Source organism: Podarcis muralis, chromosome 13, assembly GCF_964188315.1.
Source record: "Podarcis muralis chromosome 13, rPodMur119.hap1.1, whole genome shotgun sequence".
NCBI classification, from domain to species: Eukaryota; Metazoa; Chordata; class Lepidosauria; order Squamata; family Lacertidae; genus Podarcis; species Podarcis muralis.
In genome coordinates, this window is record NC_135667.1 from 6738039 (window position 1) to 6755085 (window position 17047).

The 17047-nt window shown below is 52.0% G+C and overlaps 3 protein-coding genes across 10 annotated transcripts in view; 2 read left to right on the forward strand and 1 right to left on the reverse strand.

Moving 5' to 3' along the window:
• AP1G2 (adaptor related protein complex 1 subunit gamma 2) overlaps positions 1 to 2379 on the forward strand; it is a 30034-nt gene extending 27655 nt beyond the window's left edge. For all 5 annotated transcript variants that reach the window (XM_077916893.1, XM_077916895.1, XM_077916892.1 and 2 more), the window contains exons 21-22: positions 696 to 794; positions 1396 to 2379. In XM_077916893.1, the coding sequence (XP_077773019.1) occupies positions 696 to 794; positions 1396 to 1500 (204 nt within the window). In that variant the 3' untranslated portion in view covers positions 1501 to 2379. The remainder of the gene's footprint in view (positions 1 to 695; positions 795 to 1395) is intronic.
• On the reverse strand, positions 1296 to 6850 carry THTPA (thiamine triphosphatase). Its single transcript, XM_077916896.1, has 3 exons — positions 6413 to 6850; positions 4274 to 4906; positions 1296 to 2777 (listed from the first exon to the last, which is right to left on the reverse strand). Exons 1-3 carry the CDS (start codon positions 6474 to 6476, stop codon positions 2641 to 2643), a joined length of 834 nt encoding a protein of 277 aa, XP_077773022.1. The 5' UTR covers positions 6477 to 6850; the 3' UTR covers positions 1296 to 2640.
• Positions 6851 to 11296: 4446 nt separating this feature from the next.
• The window catches only part of ZFHX2 (zinc finger homeobox 2), a 34178-nt gene continuing 28427 nt past the window's right edge, over positions 11297 to 17047 (forward strand). For all 4 annotated transcript variants that reach the window (XM_028701635.2, XM_028701639.2, XM_028701638.2 and 1 more), the window contains exon 1: positions 11297 to 11737. The gene's annotated coding sequence lies outside the window, so the exon portion shown is untranslated. The remainder of the gene's footprint in view (positions 11738 to 17047) is intronic.

The window sequence follows — 17047 nt, forward strand, 5'->3', positions numbered from 1 at the left end:
GGGCCCCTGGGAGACGAGGATGCTGGGCTAGATGGGGACCCCCTTTGGCCTCACCCAGCAGCCAAGAAAAATCTTCTGGTGTTATTAAGAAGGAGGGGCAGCCTCCTTTATGCTCCTCCCAGTGCCAGAGGCCAATGGGGTCGCCCAGCGAAGGGTTTCTGGGCAGGCAAAAAGAAGCACCGTATTTTTCGCTCTATAAGACGCACCAGACCATAAGACGCACCTAGTTTTTGGAGGAGGAAAACAAGAAAAAAAATATTCTGAATCTGAGAAGCCAGAACAACAAGAGGGATCGCTGCGCAACGAAAGCAGCGATCCCTTTTGCTGTTCTGGCTTCTGGGATAGCTGTGCAGCCTGCATTCGCTCCATAAGATGCACACACATTTCCCCTTACTTTTTAAGAGGGAAAAAGTGAGTCTTATAGAGCAAAAAGTACGGTAATTCTTTACACGAACTATGGAACTTACTGCCACAGGAGGCAGTAATGGCCATCTTGAAGGAGGGTTTAAAAGAGGATCATACAAAGGGATAATGCTGTCAACCATAATGTTTTAAATTGCAAATGAAATCCTTTGGCAGGGCAGGGAGGAGAGAAAGCAGGAAGGGAAACGGGCCTGGGTTTTGCAGGGGTCAACAACTTTCTTTTTTAAAAATGATACGCATGTTTGGACTTTCGCCTGCTCCTCTTCTGACAGTCCTTCCAAGTGGAGCTGCTGGCCCCGAGTGGCTCTACAGTCCCAGGCGAGGGTGGGCCCCCCATCACCCAGCTCATCCGAGTATTGAACCCCAAAAAGGTAAGAAGAGTGAGAGGAAGGATATACGTGTGGCCAGGGAGTGGGAATTAACCTGTGATCTGAGCAGCGATGTCATTTCCTGCCTGGCCATCGCTTAAAGCAAGGTGGTGACATCACTTTCTCTACTCATGTGAAGCGACGTGCAGAGACTCTATTGCTTAAGCTTCCTGCGGGCCACTTCTGTTGGCAGCATCCGAAGGATGTTTCCCGCAGAAAACAGGAAGTGGCACCGTCACGCTCCCACATCACAAAGGCAGCGGTGATGTCACTTCCTCCTCTGCCCTCGCCGGTTGACTTCACCTTGGTTAGCGTAACAGGCACCAGGGTGATGTCACTTCCTGTTCCTTCAAGGAGGGTACTCTCCAGCAGTCTCAGCCACCCGAATTCGCTCTCTTTCCCCATTTAACACAACACACGTCGCCCTCACTCTTCCAGCAACACTAAGGACTAGCGGCTTAGCTCTCGTAAAAAAGGAATGAACGCTGGGGTTTCCGCAGCATTGAATCCAGAGCTTTCTGTTTTGCAGAACGCAGCTTTTAATGTTTGCAAGCAGAGATTATACACCCAGCATCAAGTAAGTCTTATCCCTTTCTGATTCCAGCTCCCACTCCGAATGAGGTTACGACTTGCCTACACTCTGCCCTCTGGAGCACTGGTGCAACAGATCAAGGAAATCAACTCATTCCCCGAGGCTGCCTGGAAATGAAGAGCGAGCGGCCCACTGTACCCCTCCCTCCTTGACGGTCCCCCTAAAATGCACTCCACTCCGAGGGAAGGGATGGGGTGGGGTGGAGAAAAACCCTTGCAATGACACCATCTCACCACCAGGTGGCGCCTTTGCTCCAGGTGGGTGCCCCAAATAACAACACCCATGGGTGCTCCCCTTTTGCACAGGCGGACGGGCAGAGGGCACCCCTCTTGCCAGATCCAAAGAGGGATTTCCGAAGGCGGGCGGGAGAAGGGGAATCCCCGTCTCAGCCAGCCCCCTTTCTCCCTCCTCACTCCCAGCTGCTGGCAGATCAATTCAATTGATCAGCCAGATGGGGGAAACTCCACAACAACTGAGCGAGACTAAATGGAAATCGATGGAGATAAAGAGTGGGTTGGGGGGTGGAGGGGGAAAGCCCTCTTTAACAAAAACAAACACAAACACCAGCTATCCCTCTTCATTGCCGGATTTGGTTTTTTCACCTCTGGCCGTACTGCTGGTAGGTTCAACAAACATCCCCTCCAGACGCCGGCTGGCCCCAGCGAGAGCGATGCTGCGGTTGATGCACACTGAGAGTTGTGCAAGAACCACTCCAGGGAAGCCCTGTCTTAGCATTCTGTCGGGCGCTGTTACACTATGCAGGGGCAGTGAGTTCCGCAGATCCACAATATGCGGCGCCCTCCAGATGGGGCTGCTGGAATTGGCAGCCCCAAGCCCCTGGGTTGTGGGTGTGTTCCAGCTTGGGCGAGGCCACACTGCGTACCCCTCACACTTCCTTTCTCTCTCCCAGCACCCCCATCTCTCAAACCTGCCCCCTGCCGCTCTCCATCGAACGGCCTTTGAGCTTTCAGCGTGAATAAATGTCTTCTCAACGCATTCTCCGCTCTTGTGTAACAGGGCAAACGCCTGGCTGTTTCGCAGCAGGGAGCCCTTTGCTATTGGCTGACCTGCTGTGATGTCACGCAAGGCTCCCGACTGCCGCGCGGTGTCGAAAGCCATTCCAGATGTTGGGCGGAGTTGGATGGTTTGGCAGAGAGGGAAGAAAGGAGGGGTGGGTGGGAGAACGTGGCCCAAATTGTCCTCTCGGTTCAGGTAGCGGACTTTCTTTCTTGCCCGAAGCGTAGCCTCCAGCCCCAGTCAGTTCCCCTCCTCATCCGTTGCAGCTCTCACTTTCCTCAGCGACCCAGCTCTCATGAGGGCCTCGTAGTGCGCTGGTCTGAATTTATGCAGGTAGACAGACATCTTGCCAGGAATGGGGGATTTCATATCCAGGCCTGCCGGGGAGACCAGAAAGAGAGGAGAGCGTTAATTCGGCAACAGGACGAGACCCGGAACGGAATTACAAACCTATCCAAACATCCTTGGAATGTAGAGGACTAAGCATCAAGCAGTTCTCGTTTGTATTTTGTACTTTAAAAATTGGAGGGGTGCTTAAGAAGAGGGAGAAAAGCCTCGTTAATCAGGCCCCCCCAAGGGAGGAGCCCCATCTCCAGTGTCCTACAGCCACACAAGAAGCATGAAAACAGAGTTTTTTAGCCCCTGAGGATAGGCTCCTGGGGTCACTCTGCAGAAGGAGCACAAGGAGCTGTTCTGTATCCTGTGTGCAAGTTTATAGAATCACAGACTCGGAAGGGACCCCGAGGATCATCTAGTCCAGCCCGAATTTGCAGCTGTCCCATACGGGGATCGAACCTGAAACCTGGGCGTTCTCAGCACCGCGCTCCCACCGACCGAGCTATCCAGGCTGATTCTGTTACATACAAGGGAACCTCATGAAAAACACCACTCGGGCCACCCTGGAAGAAAGTTCCGGAGCACTCCAAACCGTCTGCCTGTGCCCAGAAAACAGTAGATCTAGCTTAGAAGGCAACATGCGGAGATCTGCACCCACTGTTGCGATGCACCCCCAAATTATAATTACAAGATTATGGTATGATCTTAGAAGCTGTGACTTTCACAAAGGGGACCCTGCATTTCTGAATCTGCCACTAAACTACCGTATTTTTCGCTCTATAAGAGGCACCAGACCACAAGACGCACTTAGTTTTTGGAGGAGGAAAACAAGGGGGGGGAATACTGAATCCCAGAAGCCAGAACAGCAAGAGGGATCGCTGCGCAGTAAAAGCAGCAATCCCTCTTGCTGTTCTGGCTTCTGGGATAGCTGCGCAGCCTGCATTCGCTCCATAAGACACACACACATTTCCCCTTACAGTGGTGCCTCGCAAGAAGAAATTAATCCGTTCCGCAAGTCTCTTTGTTTTGCAGTTTTTTTGTCTTGCGAAGCACGGCTATTAGCGGCTTAGTGGCTTAGCGGCTATTAGCAGCTTAGCGGCTATTAACGGCTTAGCGGCTATTAGCGGCTTAGCGGCTTTAAGAAAAAGGAAACAAACTCGCAAGAACTCGCAAGAAGCAAGCCCATAGGGAAATTCGTCTTGCGGAACGACTCAAAAAACGGAAAACCCTTTCGTCTTGCGAGGCATTCGTCTTGCGGGGCACCACTGTACTTTTTAGGAGGGAAAGGTTGAGTCTTATAGAGCAAAAAATACAGTATTTGCGAGACCCTTAGGTGCTTTCGGAAGAGGATCGGACAAATTTGTGGAGCTGCAATGGCTCTGCTGGGAGTTGTGAGTGGGGAGGGCACTGATGTTGCCCTATCTGCGGGCATCAATGGGTGGCATTTGATGGGCCACTGAGAACAGGAAGCTGGGCTAGACGGGCCCCCTTTGGCTTAAGAGGGCACTTCCTGGGTCAAAATAGCAAAACTCCTCACCCAGCCGACTTCCCAGCTCCTGTATCCTCTCCAGAGCCTCTGGAACCTCCTGCTCCCGCAAACCCATTGCCTCCACCTCTCCCACAGCATAGCCAAAGTCCATCTCGTCGAGATCCACTGTCAGGCGGAGGTTGGCAAGGCGGTATTTGCACCGCCGGGTGACGAAGCTGGCAAACTCCTGCAGGCCCAGCTCCTCCACGGCTCTGGCCACGTCGCTCTGCCAACCCGTGGCCGGGTCCACACCCAGCAGGCCACAGACGCGGGCCACGATGTCTCGGGGGCAGGTCACTTCCTGGTATTGTGTGGCCAGGTGCGTCCTGCCCTCTAGTGGCTGAGGTGGGTGCTGCGGCTCGTGATTCCGGGCTCCGGCTGGCTGTTCTGGAAGGTTTTGCTGTCCCCGGCTAGCGGTGGCGCCCTCTAGTGGTCGCAGGGTGGATTTCAGCTCCCAGCCAGCCCCTTCGCGCTGACGGAGCCAATGATCTGCTAGCGTGAGGCGCCAATCGGGAACGTCATAGTACCGGTCGCGGAAGGAGACGCTGGCTTCTGGTATCGCCCCCAGCGCCTCTAGCTTCTGCACGGCGTCAGGCCCGAAAAGGAACTTCTGCTCCACCTCAATGGAGCCCGAGGCGGAATCTGTACAAGGGAGCAGCAGTGAATTAATTCCAATGCAGCCTATATATATATGTACATAAATATAAAAATACGATTTCCCCACCCCACACATTCCCCGACACAATTCTGCATCGGCCCCATCCTTTTCTGAAAGCTTAATTTTTGAATTTTTTTTCTAAAGTAGGAGACAGAATATAAACCCCAGGCTCAAGTCTTACCTGCCAGGCAGCTACTCCCTTGACTTGAAAAAAAATTCTCAAACCGGAGGTTTTGGAGAAGAGGGGGAGGTCATCGCTTGCCAAGCAAAGGCACTCAGAGAGCCATCCTCTTCATGGGCGCCCTAAGCCCCGATTTTTAATTAATTAATTTTCTAAACAACGACGGGCTGGTCAAAATCTGCATTATTACATTTATACCCCATCGAGTAGAAATTAGCCGACTGCTCTTTACCCTGGCCTTTGACACAGAACAGAAATTTTAGGATCTCCTCCTCCCCATTCTTGTGCCAGTATCGTAATTAGTTTTAAGCATCTTTTAATGCTATATTTTGTTCAATTTATTGCCTGCCTTCCACCTGAAGTTCCCAGGGTGGGTTATGACACCCTCTGCTACTCCTCCCCAAGGAGCCTCAAGTAGGACTCTTTACATTCTATCTTTTTCCTGGCAATGCTTTGGGGGCTCTAGTTTATATTTCTCAACAATTGCACAGAGCCATAACTATGGGGTCCTAATGAATGTGACATAGATTAGGGTCCTGCACAGGGCCGGATTTAGGTTTGATGAGGCCCTCAGCTACTGAAGGTAATGGGGACCTTTATATGTCCAGCTGCGCTTTGTCAGCAACAAATTGTCGCTGTTTTTTGTGTTGAATATATGCTATATGTTAATTGATGGACCTCATAGGTATCTCAAGCCACAAAACACTGTTGCTGTATGTAGGTTTTATTTTATTTGTTTTTTATCTTCTATTTTGGAAATGTACATCCAGTTGTTGTTTTTTCCTTTAAATTTTTCAAGGTTCCCCAAGAGAGTGGGGCCCTAAGATATACAGTGGTACCTCGGGTTACATACGCTTCAGGTTACAGACGCTTCAGGTTACAGACTCCGCTAACCCATAAATAGTACCTCAGGTTAAGAACTTTGCTTAAGGATGAGAACAGAAATTGTGTGGCGGCAGCGGGAGGCCCCATTAGCTAAAGTGGTGCTTCAGGTTAAGAACAGTTTCAGGTTAAGTACGAACCTCCCGAATGAATTAAGGACTTAACCCGAGGTACCACTGTAGTTTGTTTAGCTTCTATGGCACTGCTCCTGCAGCATGCCTTAACCTGGCCCCGCTTGGGGTGGCTGTCAGATTAATCCCCCCATAAAACAATACCCACCTTGCACCCCGCATTCTCCCTCCCCAATGGCCTCTGCCTTTGCCCTACACCGCCCCCTACCGACGCCCTCCACTGCCAGCCGACTGCAGGTCGCGCAGCAGCAGCGCCCCCTGGCGGCGGGGGTTTCCCCTCGGCGCCTCCGACTGACCTTTCCCGGCCGGGGAATCCGGAGACTCCGCCGCCTCCTCGCCGCCATCGGAGCCCGACGCCATGTCGACGCCCGGCAGAGAGGATCGCCGGCGAGAAGAATGCACAGAAAGCGAGAAGAATGCGCTGCAAAAATAACGCAAAGAAGCGAATCAATGCACTTTGCAAACCGGGACCAAGCGATGCATATTTTTTTAATTTAAATTTTTAGTTTAAAGCATGCAAAATAAAAATAAAATAAAAATAAATCACAAATGGAGGAAGAGGAAGAGTGGCAAGGATGCAGAAGGTGGCTGCTGGTGGGAGGCGCAAAGGCGCCTGGGAGTTGTAGTTTCCCCGCCCCTTCCTCCAGGCCGGCGAGCAGGTGCTTTCGCCGCTCGGCTGCTCCCTCCTTCCTTCGCTTTTTCCCTTTCTCTCTCTCCGCGCTCTGTTTTTTTATTCCTCTCCCCCTGCGCCTGTCTCGCTCCCTCGATCACGGTTGCCACGGCAACAGGAAAGCTGCAATTAAGAACAGCGGGGGGGGGGGGGAGGGAGTGCATTGCCAAAGAGGGAGGGGGGCGCGCTTAACCCCTTCCAGGCAGGGCCCGGGACGCCTGGGTTCCCCAGGAAGGATGATGGGGAAGAGAGGCAACGCTGAGTTCTGTCTGCAGCCCTGGAAGAAATTCCTTTTTTCCTTCTTCGTTTCTCTCCCTTTAATTTCTACTACTGTATATGTTGCGTCCTGCCCACTCCCCACTCTGAAATGGAACTCTTCAAAGTGACTAATAATAATTAATTCAAAAAAGCAAGTTTCGGCGGGGTTTTTTGTTTTTTTTAATTGCTCCGTTAGATGAATGGATTGAACAATATTTGCTCGGCTAGGAAAAAAAAGTGTTGCCAACTGCAGATTTGAAAAGATTCGTGTCTCGTTGGGGTGATGGGCTTTTAATAAAAAAATATTTGTATTTTCTCCTGTCAAGGAGGAGTTGACATGGATGCAGGTAGTGCTGATTAGGAGGTAAACTTCAGGAGATGAATCCTGACACCTTGGACCGGAAACTGAGAAGCAAATCTACCTGCACTGAGATATTTCACAACATCTGCACACCTTTCCCATAAAGGGCATGTCTGCGCGTCGTAAAAAGCCTTCCTCACCCAAACCCCATTTTCCCCAAACGTGGCGAGGAATCCCAGGCAGGCAGGTGTGCCACACAGACCGAAGGTAGTCCAAGAATATGGATGGTTTTATTTCCTCTTCACTTCATTGAAACTAGTCAAATAGACAGAATAGCTTTGCAGAAGCGAAGCTGCCTGGGAGATCTGCCAGGGACCCCAACTTCTGTTGGGGAAACAGCAGAGATAGAATGGGGTGCTAGAATTTCACAATGGCAGGAAAAGATCATAACATCATTTGGAAGAACTGCCCAAGGTCATCCCATAGCTCTGGCCTTTAGGTTTTATTTATCCCCCCTCCCCAATTTTGTTAAGGTTTTTAATAACACAATACAATTTTCAAAAAACTACCGGTAAATAATAAAAACCAGATTTTGTCCTCCTTTAGGTTTTCCAGGAAACCCAGGTGCAGTTCAATGGCTTCTTTGGCAAAAGTAAACTAGCAAGGTGGATTATGTTGAAATCATATCAAGCGCTGACATTCCATAACGAACAGGAAGGATTATGTGAAATTGACAGGAGATGGAACCGAACAGGCCCAGGAAAGCCAGGATTCCCCACCCTTTCAAAATACAAGGAAATTCAAATGCTACTCAAACGTTCCTTTTGTAAATAAAAGTGTCTCCCAAGACTGCCTTTCCAGACTAGATGGCCAGACCTGTTTTTGAATTAATTCGAGAATGTCCTTAGGTATGTTCCTTTGTAAGTAGAAGCAATTAATTGTTTTAAGACTTTTACGCGTGATTAAGAGTCAGGGGTGGCTCCCTGGCTGTGAAAAGTATTAAAACCAGCACCTGTGACATCGAGCTACCTTTCTTTTTCCTGTAAGATTGGTCCAGCTAGCGGTCACTATAATATCTCATTTATTAAAGGGCTTTTGCTATTAGCCTGGTCACTGTCCCTTTATTTCAAGTAAAATTTTCACCGGGGAACAAACCAGAGCCAGCCAATTTTTGCATGATGGAGTCTTTATGAAATTTGCAAGATTTGTATAATTCTTTCTTTTAAAAAAATGGCATAATGTTCTTAAAAGGGTTGTAAGTCAACAATGTGTTGTAAGCAACCAACAAGTCTAATTCTGAATACTAATAACTTAAAAAAAATTATTTTCTTAGCTTCTAAGCTGTGAGAAGACTCTTTCTTGAACACAGCAATCCAGTTAAGGCACATGGCTCCCCCCTCCGGAAGAATCCTAGGAATTGTGGTCTGTTAAGGGTGCTGGGAATCATAGCTCTGGGAGGGGTGAACTACAGTTCCCAGAATTCTTTGGGGTGGGAATGTGCGCTAAAGGTATGAGGTGGGTGTGACTTTAACCAGCTATTCCTTTGGAGATTACCTTAAAGGAGGAATTCTGTGTTTTCTCTTCAGTTGGGACGACCCCTCTTCTTGTAAAGATGATGAAAACAAAGGAAATCAAGTTCAGGGCTTCAGAAACGCCCAGATGCAAATGTATGCTAATTTAATCGATAACTTATTTGATTAATCGGCTCCAGCTCATATGATTAAGCAATTAAAAATGCCTCTAATTGGGTTGCAGCCTTAAATAATGATGGGTGGCAGGAAGAAAGCGCTGCGCTTATACGACACCAACTTCTAATGCTTTCTTAAAGAGTTGGGAAGATCACACCAGAGTGCTCTGAGTGCGGAATGTCCTAAGAGCATGGGTAGGCAAACTAAGGCCTGGGGGCCGGATCCGGCCCAATCGCCTTCTAAATCTGGCCCGCAGACGGTTCTGGAATCAGTTTGTTTTTACATGAGTAGAATATGCCCTTTTATTTAAAATGCATCTCTGGGTTATTTATGGGGCATAGGAATTGGTTCTTCCCCCCCAAGAAAAATATAGTCCGGCCCCCCACAAGGTCTGAGGGACAGTGGACCGGCCCCTTGCTGAAAAGGTTCGCTGACCCTTGTCTAAGAGCCTAGACATTCCCTGATCCGAATTTCCCGTCCCATAAACTTGGTAGGAAAGCTAAGAATTTCTACACGCAGATGTACAACCAGACCCTGACAGCTCTAGTTAGAAATTGCAGGGGGTGGGGGCACTTTGGCCTTCCAGATGTTCTCAGACTCCAGAACCCGTCAGTCCCAGCCAGCATGACCAATGGTCAGGGATGCAGCCACTGTGGGGTTAAAAGGAACTCAGCAGCAAAGCCCAGTCCAGTAAGATAAACGGGGCAGTCAGTCAGCCTCCAATTCCCTGCCTCCCTACGACCAGTCTCGCAGGTGGCTCTGGCTATCACCTTTGTCCTCGTACACCGCAAAACTAATTTGTTGGCTCTCTGGCGCCACCTAATGTTGGCCTCCCTGCCTTCTACCCTACCACCAGTGTCCATCACCGGATCACAGGACCTAAGCTTTGAGTGGCTGGATGCAAAAGAGGTCTGGGCTCTCAAATCTTTGTGTAGGGGGGAGTTTGGGTAGATAACACTATGGCCCTTGGCCCTCTTCTCTTTTGCCCTGGAGACCCCTGAAGAGGGCGGGAATCCCGGGCTCAGCGCTGTGGGTGGACAGAAGACCCCCAAGGGAAGAGACCACCCTGAGGATGGGCAGGCCATGCAAAATCATTGCCCTTTGCAGAATGAGAAGATTATTGACCGGCCTTGCAGAGATGCTGTAAAGCAATCGCCTTGCTGAGAAATAAATGCAATTATTTATTGGGGTGTATCTCATCTATAATAATGATGATGGGGTGGGCCGTAGCTCAGTGATAAACCACTTATTATTCACAATGTGACGTCCGAGATTCTGCCAGCCAAAAGGATCGGGTGATGCTGAAAGCTCTTCTCGGTCCCAGAGACACTAGGCGAAGTGGATGACTCATTGGGCCTGGTATAAGACATCAGGACAGCAGAAGACTCTGGACCACAGCAAAGGCTCTTCCTTGATAAGGTTTCCTCTTCTTGCAGAGGCCAAGAAGCCTGGAAGCAGGAAACCGAGCGCCACAGCGCTCTGATCAAGGGGGGTTGGCGCGACTCCCCTGTGAAGAAAGGTTGCAGCGCCTGCGACTTTGGAGTTTGCAGAAAAAGGCATGTCAGGGGCGACGTGATAGAAGTTTATAAAATTATGCTTTGCATGGAGAAAGGTTTCTCTCCCTTTCTCACTAGATGTCGTGGTCATGCCAGGAAGCTGAAGATTCGGGACAGGTAAAACAAACTCCTTCTTCACACAGCAGATGGTTAGCCGGTGGAACTCCCTGCCACAGGAGGCCACTGACTTGAATGGCTTTAAAAGAGGCTTGGACAAATTCGTGGAGGAGGAGAGGGCAGTCGATGGCTAATAGCCACAAAGGCTGTGCTCTGGCAGCAATACCAGTCGTTGGAAACCTCCGAAGGGGAAAGGGCCCTTGTGTCCACATCCCGCTTGCTGGTGTTCCCCAAGCATCCGTCCAGCCACTTGGAGACCAGGCTACTGCACTGGGCTGGGTCTTTGCGGCCTGATCTGACCTCTTCCCTTCTCACTCTGCTCTACACCGGCCTGCCTGACCTACCTCGCAGGGTTGTTGTGCGGAGCGCAACAAAGCCGCGAAGAAGACGCCTTGCTTTGGAAAGGCACAAAGGCAAATCAAGGCAGCCAGCGAGAGGACGATGCTGACGCCGGCGGCTGCTGCTGGAGCCTTGACCTTGCCGGCTCCGGAGGCGGGGGAGGGACTACATTTCCCATGATGCTCGGCTGCACCTGCCGGCTGGCTCCTCCCTCCGGTGCGTGGCTGTGTGTATGTGTGTGCCTGCGTGTAGCTGTGTGTGTGTGTGGCTGCGGGGAGGCGGGGGGCGAGCGCGGGGCTGAATTGATTATTCCATTGTGTTGGAAGGCAGCCGCCAGGTCCGCGGAGCGAGGGAACGAGGCAGGCGGGGAGGCGGACGAGTGTAAATCAATGGGGAAGCCCCGGCGCGGCGAACCCCATCGATTTTTGCCTGCCTGAGCCGGAGCGAGGAGGAGAGAGGCGCCGAGGAGGAGAGAGAGAGAGCCCGCCAGCCAGCCAGCCAGCAGCCAAGCCGGCCGGCCAGGCAGCAGCCAGACGGAGCCGCGCTGACAACTGCGCCGAGGGAGAGCCCTGCCCGATCCCCGATCCAGCCGGGCCGCCCCCTCCCCGCCTGCCCGCCCGCCACCCCACCCCGCCCGGCGGCCGAGAGCGTCAGCGGCGCCTGCTGGTCCCCCTCTCTCTTCCCGCGGAGGTGTAAGTGGCATCGATTTCCTATCCCTCGCTCCGAGCCAGCGAGCGCGTAAGCGGGGAGAGAGGCGAGCCGAGAAGGCGGGAGGAGGATCGGGGAAGGGGAGAAGGAGAAGGAGGAGGAGGAGGAGGAGAGGAGCAGCGGCGGCAGAGGGAGGAGGAGGAAAGGAGCAAGCAGCGCGGCGCGCCGGAGCGCCAAAGGGGGCAGCAGCAGCAGCGGCAGAGGCAGCCGCCCGGAGGCGGGGATGGAGAGGGGCTGCCGGGCTGGAGCGCACAGGGCTGGCCGGCCGGAGGAAGGAGGGAAGGGAGGAAGGAAGGAAGGAGGGAAGGAAGGGCCGGGCAGGGGAGCGCGGAAGGCGGCGGCGGAGGCGCAGGGCGAGGCGGGCAGGAGGGAGGATGGATGGCGAGCAGGGGGGGACGGACGGCGGAACAATGTGCGGGCGGAGGCGGCGGAAGGGAGAGCCGGGCGGGCGAAGCAGGAAGGGGAGCCGGGCTGGGGAGGAGAGTTGGGCGCCGGGGGTCCCCGGGATGGAGCCTCATGGAGGAATGACAAGCCGGGCAAAGCGGAGAGGCGAGGGGGGGGGGCGCTTCTGAATGTGACAGCAGAATAGGCGGGGGGGGGGGGGGAGAGAGAGAGGAGGAGGAGGAGGCTGGGCGCGCTCCCGCGTCCCCTTCTTGTTCGGAGACTTAATCCTGCCTCCTCCCCAAGAAAGGATGGAGAGAGGAGGGCTCCCTCCCCAAAACTGATGCGGTCTTTTGGGGGAGGGCAGTGAGGAAGAAGTGGCATTTTTGGAGTGGGGGTGGGAAGAAAGGGACGGTGTATTTCCTCTCTCCCCCCCCCCCCGCCAAAAAAAAAGCAGGGGTGTGTGTTGGGTCTCCCACCAGCGTCCCCAAATCGCCACCATCTCAGGGCGGGGGAGTTGTTAAGAGTCCTCTTTTGGGACCCCCCCCCCGGCCAGCACTTCTTTCCATTCCCCCACCCACCTTCCTTTTCCTTCTGACCACCTTCCCCCCCCCCTCTCTCTCTGTCTCTCTCTCTTCCCTTCTTCCTTGCCACACTCTTTCTTCCCCTCCTACCCTTTCCTCTCCCTCTCAAAGGAGGCGATTGCATCTCCCCTCCCTCTCTCCCCTGAGCCTTTCATTCATCACACATCCCTTTCTCCAATTATTGTCTTCCTCTCCCTCCTTCGCCAGCCTCCCTCCATCCCTCCATCCCCTTCCCTTCTCCCACCCTCCTTTCTCTGCCATCTCCCGGCTCCTTCCCCCTGTCCCACCCAGCGCCATAAAACACCCTTGGGTGCACAGCGACCCCCACCCACCCCGTAACCCCCCCTCTCCTCCTTCTCCCCCTGGCTTGGCCTTCTGACCCCTCGCTTCGGATCCGTCCCTTCTCCCCGTGTCCCTGGCTCAGACCTCTGACAGGAGTGATGGAAGGACCCGCGAAGGCCGCCTGGCAGAGGTGTGCAAGCCGGGAGTGTATTTGGGCAGCTCATATTTTCCAGCCAGCGACAGATTGTCGACACGACGCTCCGTTAGCAACTCATTTAATTGATTTTACAATCTTTCTTCCTTCCCTGCCTCCCTCGCCTTCTGCCTCCGCTCGCTCTGTGGCGCTTAGTGCTACCTCGCTTGCCCGTATCTCTCTCTCTCTCTCCCGCAACTGTCACTGAATTTGGTCTTTTATGGGATGGGCATTTGAAACTGGGACAGAAAGTGAAAAGCAGGGTTGGGCTGCCAATTGCTGGACCAAAACTCCTGGGTTCTCCAGAAGTGGGGGAGCGGGATTGACAAAGAGCAAGAATAGGTGATTTCTCTAAAGGGGTTCTCCTGGATTAAAATGTCTGGAAGGAACCAAAACATTTCCCTGCACCCCTCCGCCCCACCTACCAGTCCCAACATATATTTGGTGTGTTTCTGTTCTGTATATGTGCATTTGAGTTCAAGACTTAATGCTGCGCCCTCTGATCTGGTTCCCTTCCCCTCTCCATCCCATAAATATGGGGGCACTCAGTGGCGAGCAAAATGCACTTTGCCCATGTTCAGAGGCACCCTGGTCTTTGCTTTCAGCAGCAGTGTTCCATATATGCTGGTCCTGGCGTTTGGTTGCAGTCCTAGCCCTCACTTACCTGGGAATAAGCACCCTTCAATTCAGTAGGACTTACTTCTTTGCAAGACATATGTCAGGGTTGTCCTCGTGGGTGTGTATCCTATGTTTCCGTGGCTGTTTTGTCGAGCGCTTTAAAAAAAATGCACAAAAGCGCTTTATGGTTTGTTAGTCCTGTTTGCCCTTATGACATCCCTGTGTGATGGGTCGCTGCTATTCCCATTTTGTAGATGGGGAGACTGAGGCTTGAGAGAGGGGGTGACTTGCTCAGAGTAACATGAGCTGAGAGAATGCTTCTTAGGTTCCCCAAGGTCCAAGCTCACCAGAAATTAATTTGCGGTGCGTCTTTTGTGTTCCAGTGTGATTTTAAAACCAAGTCTCTTGATTTGAATGCCCCAGGCAAATTTTAAATTCTAGTTAAGTCTCGGGACGGGAGCAAGATGTGTAAATATATATATGTGTGTGTTGGTGTGTATTGGTTTTGTTGAGATTATGTGGATCTTGCCGCTTTTATTGACAAGTATTTTTCAGAGTTGAATTTTGTAAGTGACATTTGCACATGTTTGGAATCCAAAAAGGGGTTTTGAAACGTTTGCCAAGTTTTCTAAACGGTGTGAAATTTCATTTCCGCTCTCGATTCATGCCTCCCCACCACCACCTCGGGCTATGTTTTTTGAATGCTCCCTGATTTCTGAAAGTCATTCCAGGGATTTCAGCTGTGATGCTGGCATGTTGGACAGATAGACAGGACTCAGTGGGGTTGTGTGTTTGGGAAAGAAATCTGTGTTGAGGTGTGTGTGTGTTTGTGTGTGTATATTATATTAATACACACCAAGCCCCACGGGGCAGGGGTCCTTGCATCTTCATGCCCTGTAGATCCCTCCTCCCACTTTCGAGAGTCTCAGGTTTTGTGTTTGAAACATCACTCCTTCAGGATCATCACCTGCCCACGCAGGCCGAAAAAGCCGTTCTGAGTTTTATTTCTTTCTTTCATTTGCAAGAGCACAGTTTGCATACGTTCCACAGTGCCATGCCAGGGCGAGGTTAGAGGTGACCACGAGTGCCGGGGAACGGCAGGCGGCGCACACCGCAAAATTAAAAAAAGATAAAACAAAATAAAGCTGTCCGGCTCGCGCTGCCAAGCCCTTTCAAAGCCACAACCCGAGGAAAAAACCATCCCCTTCCTCCCAGCCCGCAAAAAAATTGAAAACGCAGCCAAGAGACACTTCGGTCTGGCAAAGTGTGTGAAGCAGCACCAAACATGCGAGTCTCTCCCCCCCTCAAGAAAACAGTGAACGGGTTGTGCAAAAGCTGGCCTGTGTCAGAAACGGTTTGCTTCTGACACTAGATGTGTCAGAGTTCCAAGTGTGTTGCTTATTTGTAATTGATAGCGGACTTCTGTTTTGCGTTTACAATGGACTTGGGGGAAAAACAACAAGCCTGCGAGGAGGGGCCCCTCACATTCTTGCTTTTCATTTGAGGAGCACAGACTTTCTGGAGGTCTCTGGGCAGGGCTTGAGGCCTGGATCCTGGCCTCTCGCTTCCCCCTCGGACCCTCCACTGCCTTGGCTCTCCAAAGCTTCTCAAAGCCCCATCTCAGTTCCTAAAAGGCTTGTGGGCTGGCTTAAGGTTGAGGGCAGAGTGTTGGTTTTCCACACCCTGGTCTTCCCCGATCTCTCGCCCCGGAAGATTTCCCAGAGGGTTTGGCCTACATTTCGGCAAGCTAATAAACAAAACGAGGCACTCTGCATGTGGCCAGAGGCGCGCTCTCTCTCTCTTGTAAAAAATAAATGAATCATTACATGCTCCATTGAAGGATTTGTTCCGAGGCTGACTCGGACGAAGCCCCAGGAACGGTTAAAATCCCACACTAGTCAATAAATCAATCGCATGCAGACACCTCACAAACTACCAGCGAGGCCGACTCTGTCACACAGTGCATAATTAACTTACGGAAGCTCGTTGCTTGCGGTGCAGCGCATGGTCGCAGGCTCTGATTCCTTGAAAAGGGGATTAGACTAATTCGCAGGGGAAGAGGGTGTGCGGTTTCTTCTTGCCGTCCCAGCTGAATTGAACCTCCATATACAGAGCCAGCCTACCTAGGAACTGGGATGCGGGTGGCGCTGTGGGTTAAACCACAGAGCCTAGGGCTTGCTGATCAGAAGGTTAGTGGTTCGAATCCCCGCGACGGGGTGAGCTCCCGTTGCTCGGTCCCAGCTTCTGTCGATCTAGCAGTTCGAAAGCGTGAAGTGCAAGTAGATAAATAGGTACCGCTCCGGCAGGAAGGTAAACGGCGTTTCTGTGTGCTGCTCTGGTTCGCCAGAAGTGGCTTAGTCATGCTGGCCACATGACCCGGAAGCTGTACACCGGATCCCTCAGCCAGTAAAGCGAGATGAGCGCCACAACTCCACAGTCGTCCGCGACTGGACCTAATGGTCAGGGGTCCCTTTACCTTTACCTTTACCTAGGAATTACTAGAATCTGGGGTCAAACAACGCGAGAAGGTTGGTGCTGTCATGCCTGGGAATCCCCAGTTACTGGCCGCTCAGGTTAGATGGCCGTTTGGTTTGACACCTCGAGCGCCTGGACAAGGGCACATGGAAAGTAGAACCAAATAGCTGCGCCAGGTTTGCGCGCAGCAAGCATGCGCCTCACCCCACAAAATGGCAGCGCATCGAGCCTCCGGCTAAATGGAAGGAACAGGCAGAGCTCGGTTCTGCCATTAAAGATCTGGTGGTAGAGCCAATTGCCCAGGCCGTTGCCTGCTGGGTGAAATCTGGAGCTGGAGAAAGTGGGGTCATGTCACTAGCCCTCAAGAGCCAACAGGATCAGATAGTTCAAAAGCACACCATACACGTTATTCTTTGTAAAGATGCCTTTGGTGCCTTTAGACACCTGTGAGGAGGATGTGGAAGAGGTGACCAAAAGTAGGAGTTAATCAAGGACGCATCGTGGCCATGCATCTAGATTTCGGTAATCTCTGCAATCTCTCTCTCCCTCAGAGAATCCTGGGAACTGTGCTTTGTTCAGGGTGCTGGGAATTGTAGTTCTGGGAGAGGAAAACTACAGTTCCCAGGATTCTTTGCAAGAAGTCGTGCGCTTTAAACCAGGCATAGGCAAACTCGGTCCTCCAGATGTTTTGGGACTACAACTCCCACCATCCCCAGATAACAGGACCAGTGGTCAGGGATGATGGGAATTGTAGTCCCAAA

What these genes read in the sequence shown, in the direction of transcription:
- THTPA (XM_077916896.1), bottom strand. Translation starts at nt 6,476, where the DNA reads ATGGCGTCGGGCTCCGATGGCGGCGAGGAGGCGGCGGAGTCTCCGGAT. An exon ending in GGATTCCCCGGCCGGGAAAG is followed by an intron (nt 4,907 to 6,412) that starts GTCAGTCGGAGG and finishes TCCCTTGTACAG; the next exon opens with ATTCCGCCTCGGGCTCCATT. An exon ending in GGAGCTGGGAAGTCGGCTGG is followed by an intron (nt 2,778 to 4,273) that starts GTGAGGAGTTTT and finishes TCTCCCCGGCAG; the next exon opens with GCCTGGATATGAAATCCCCC.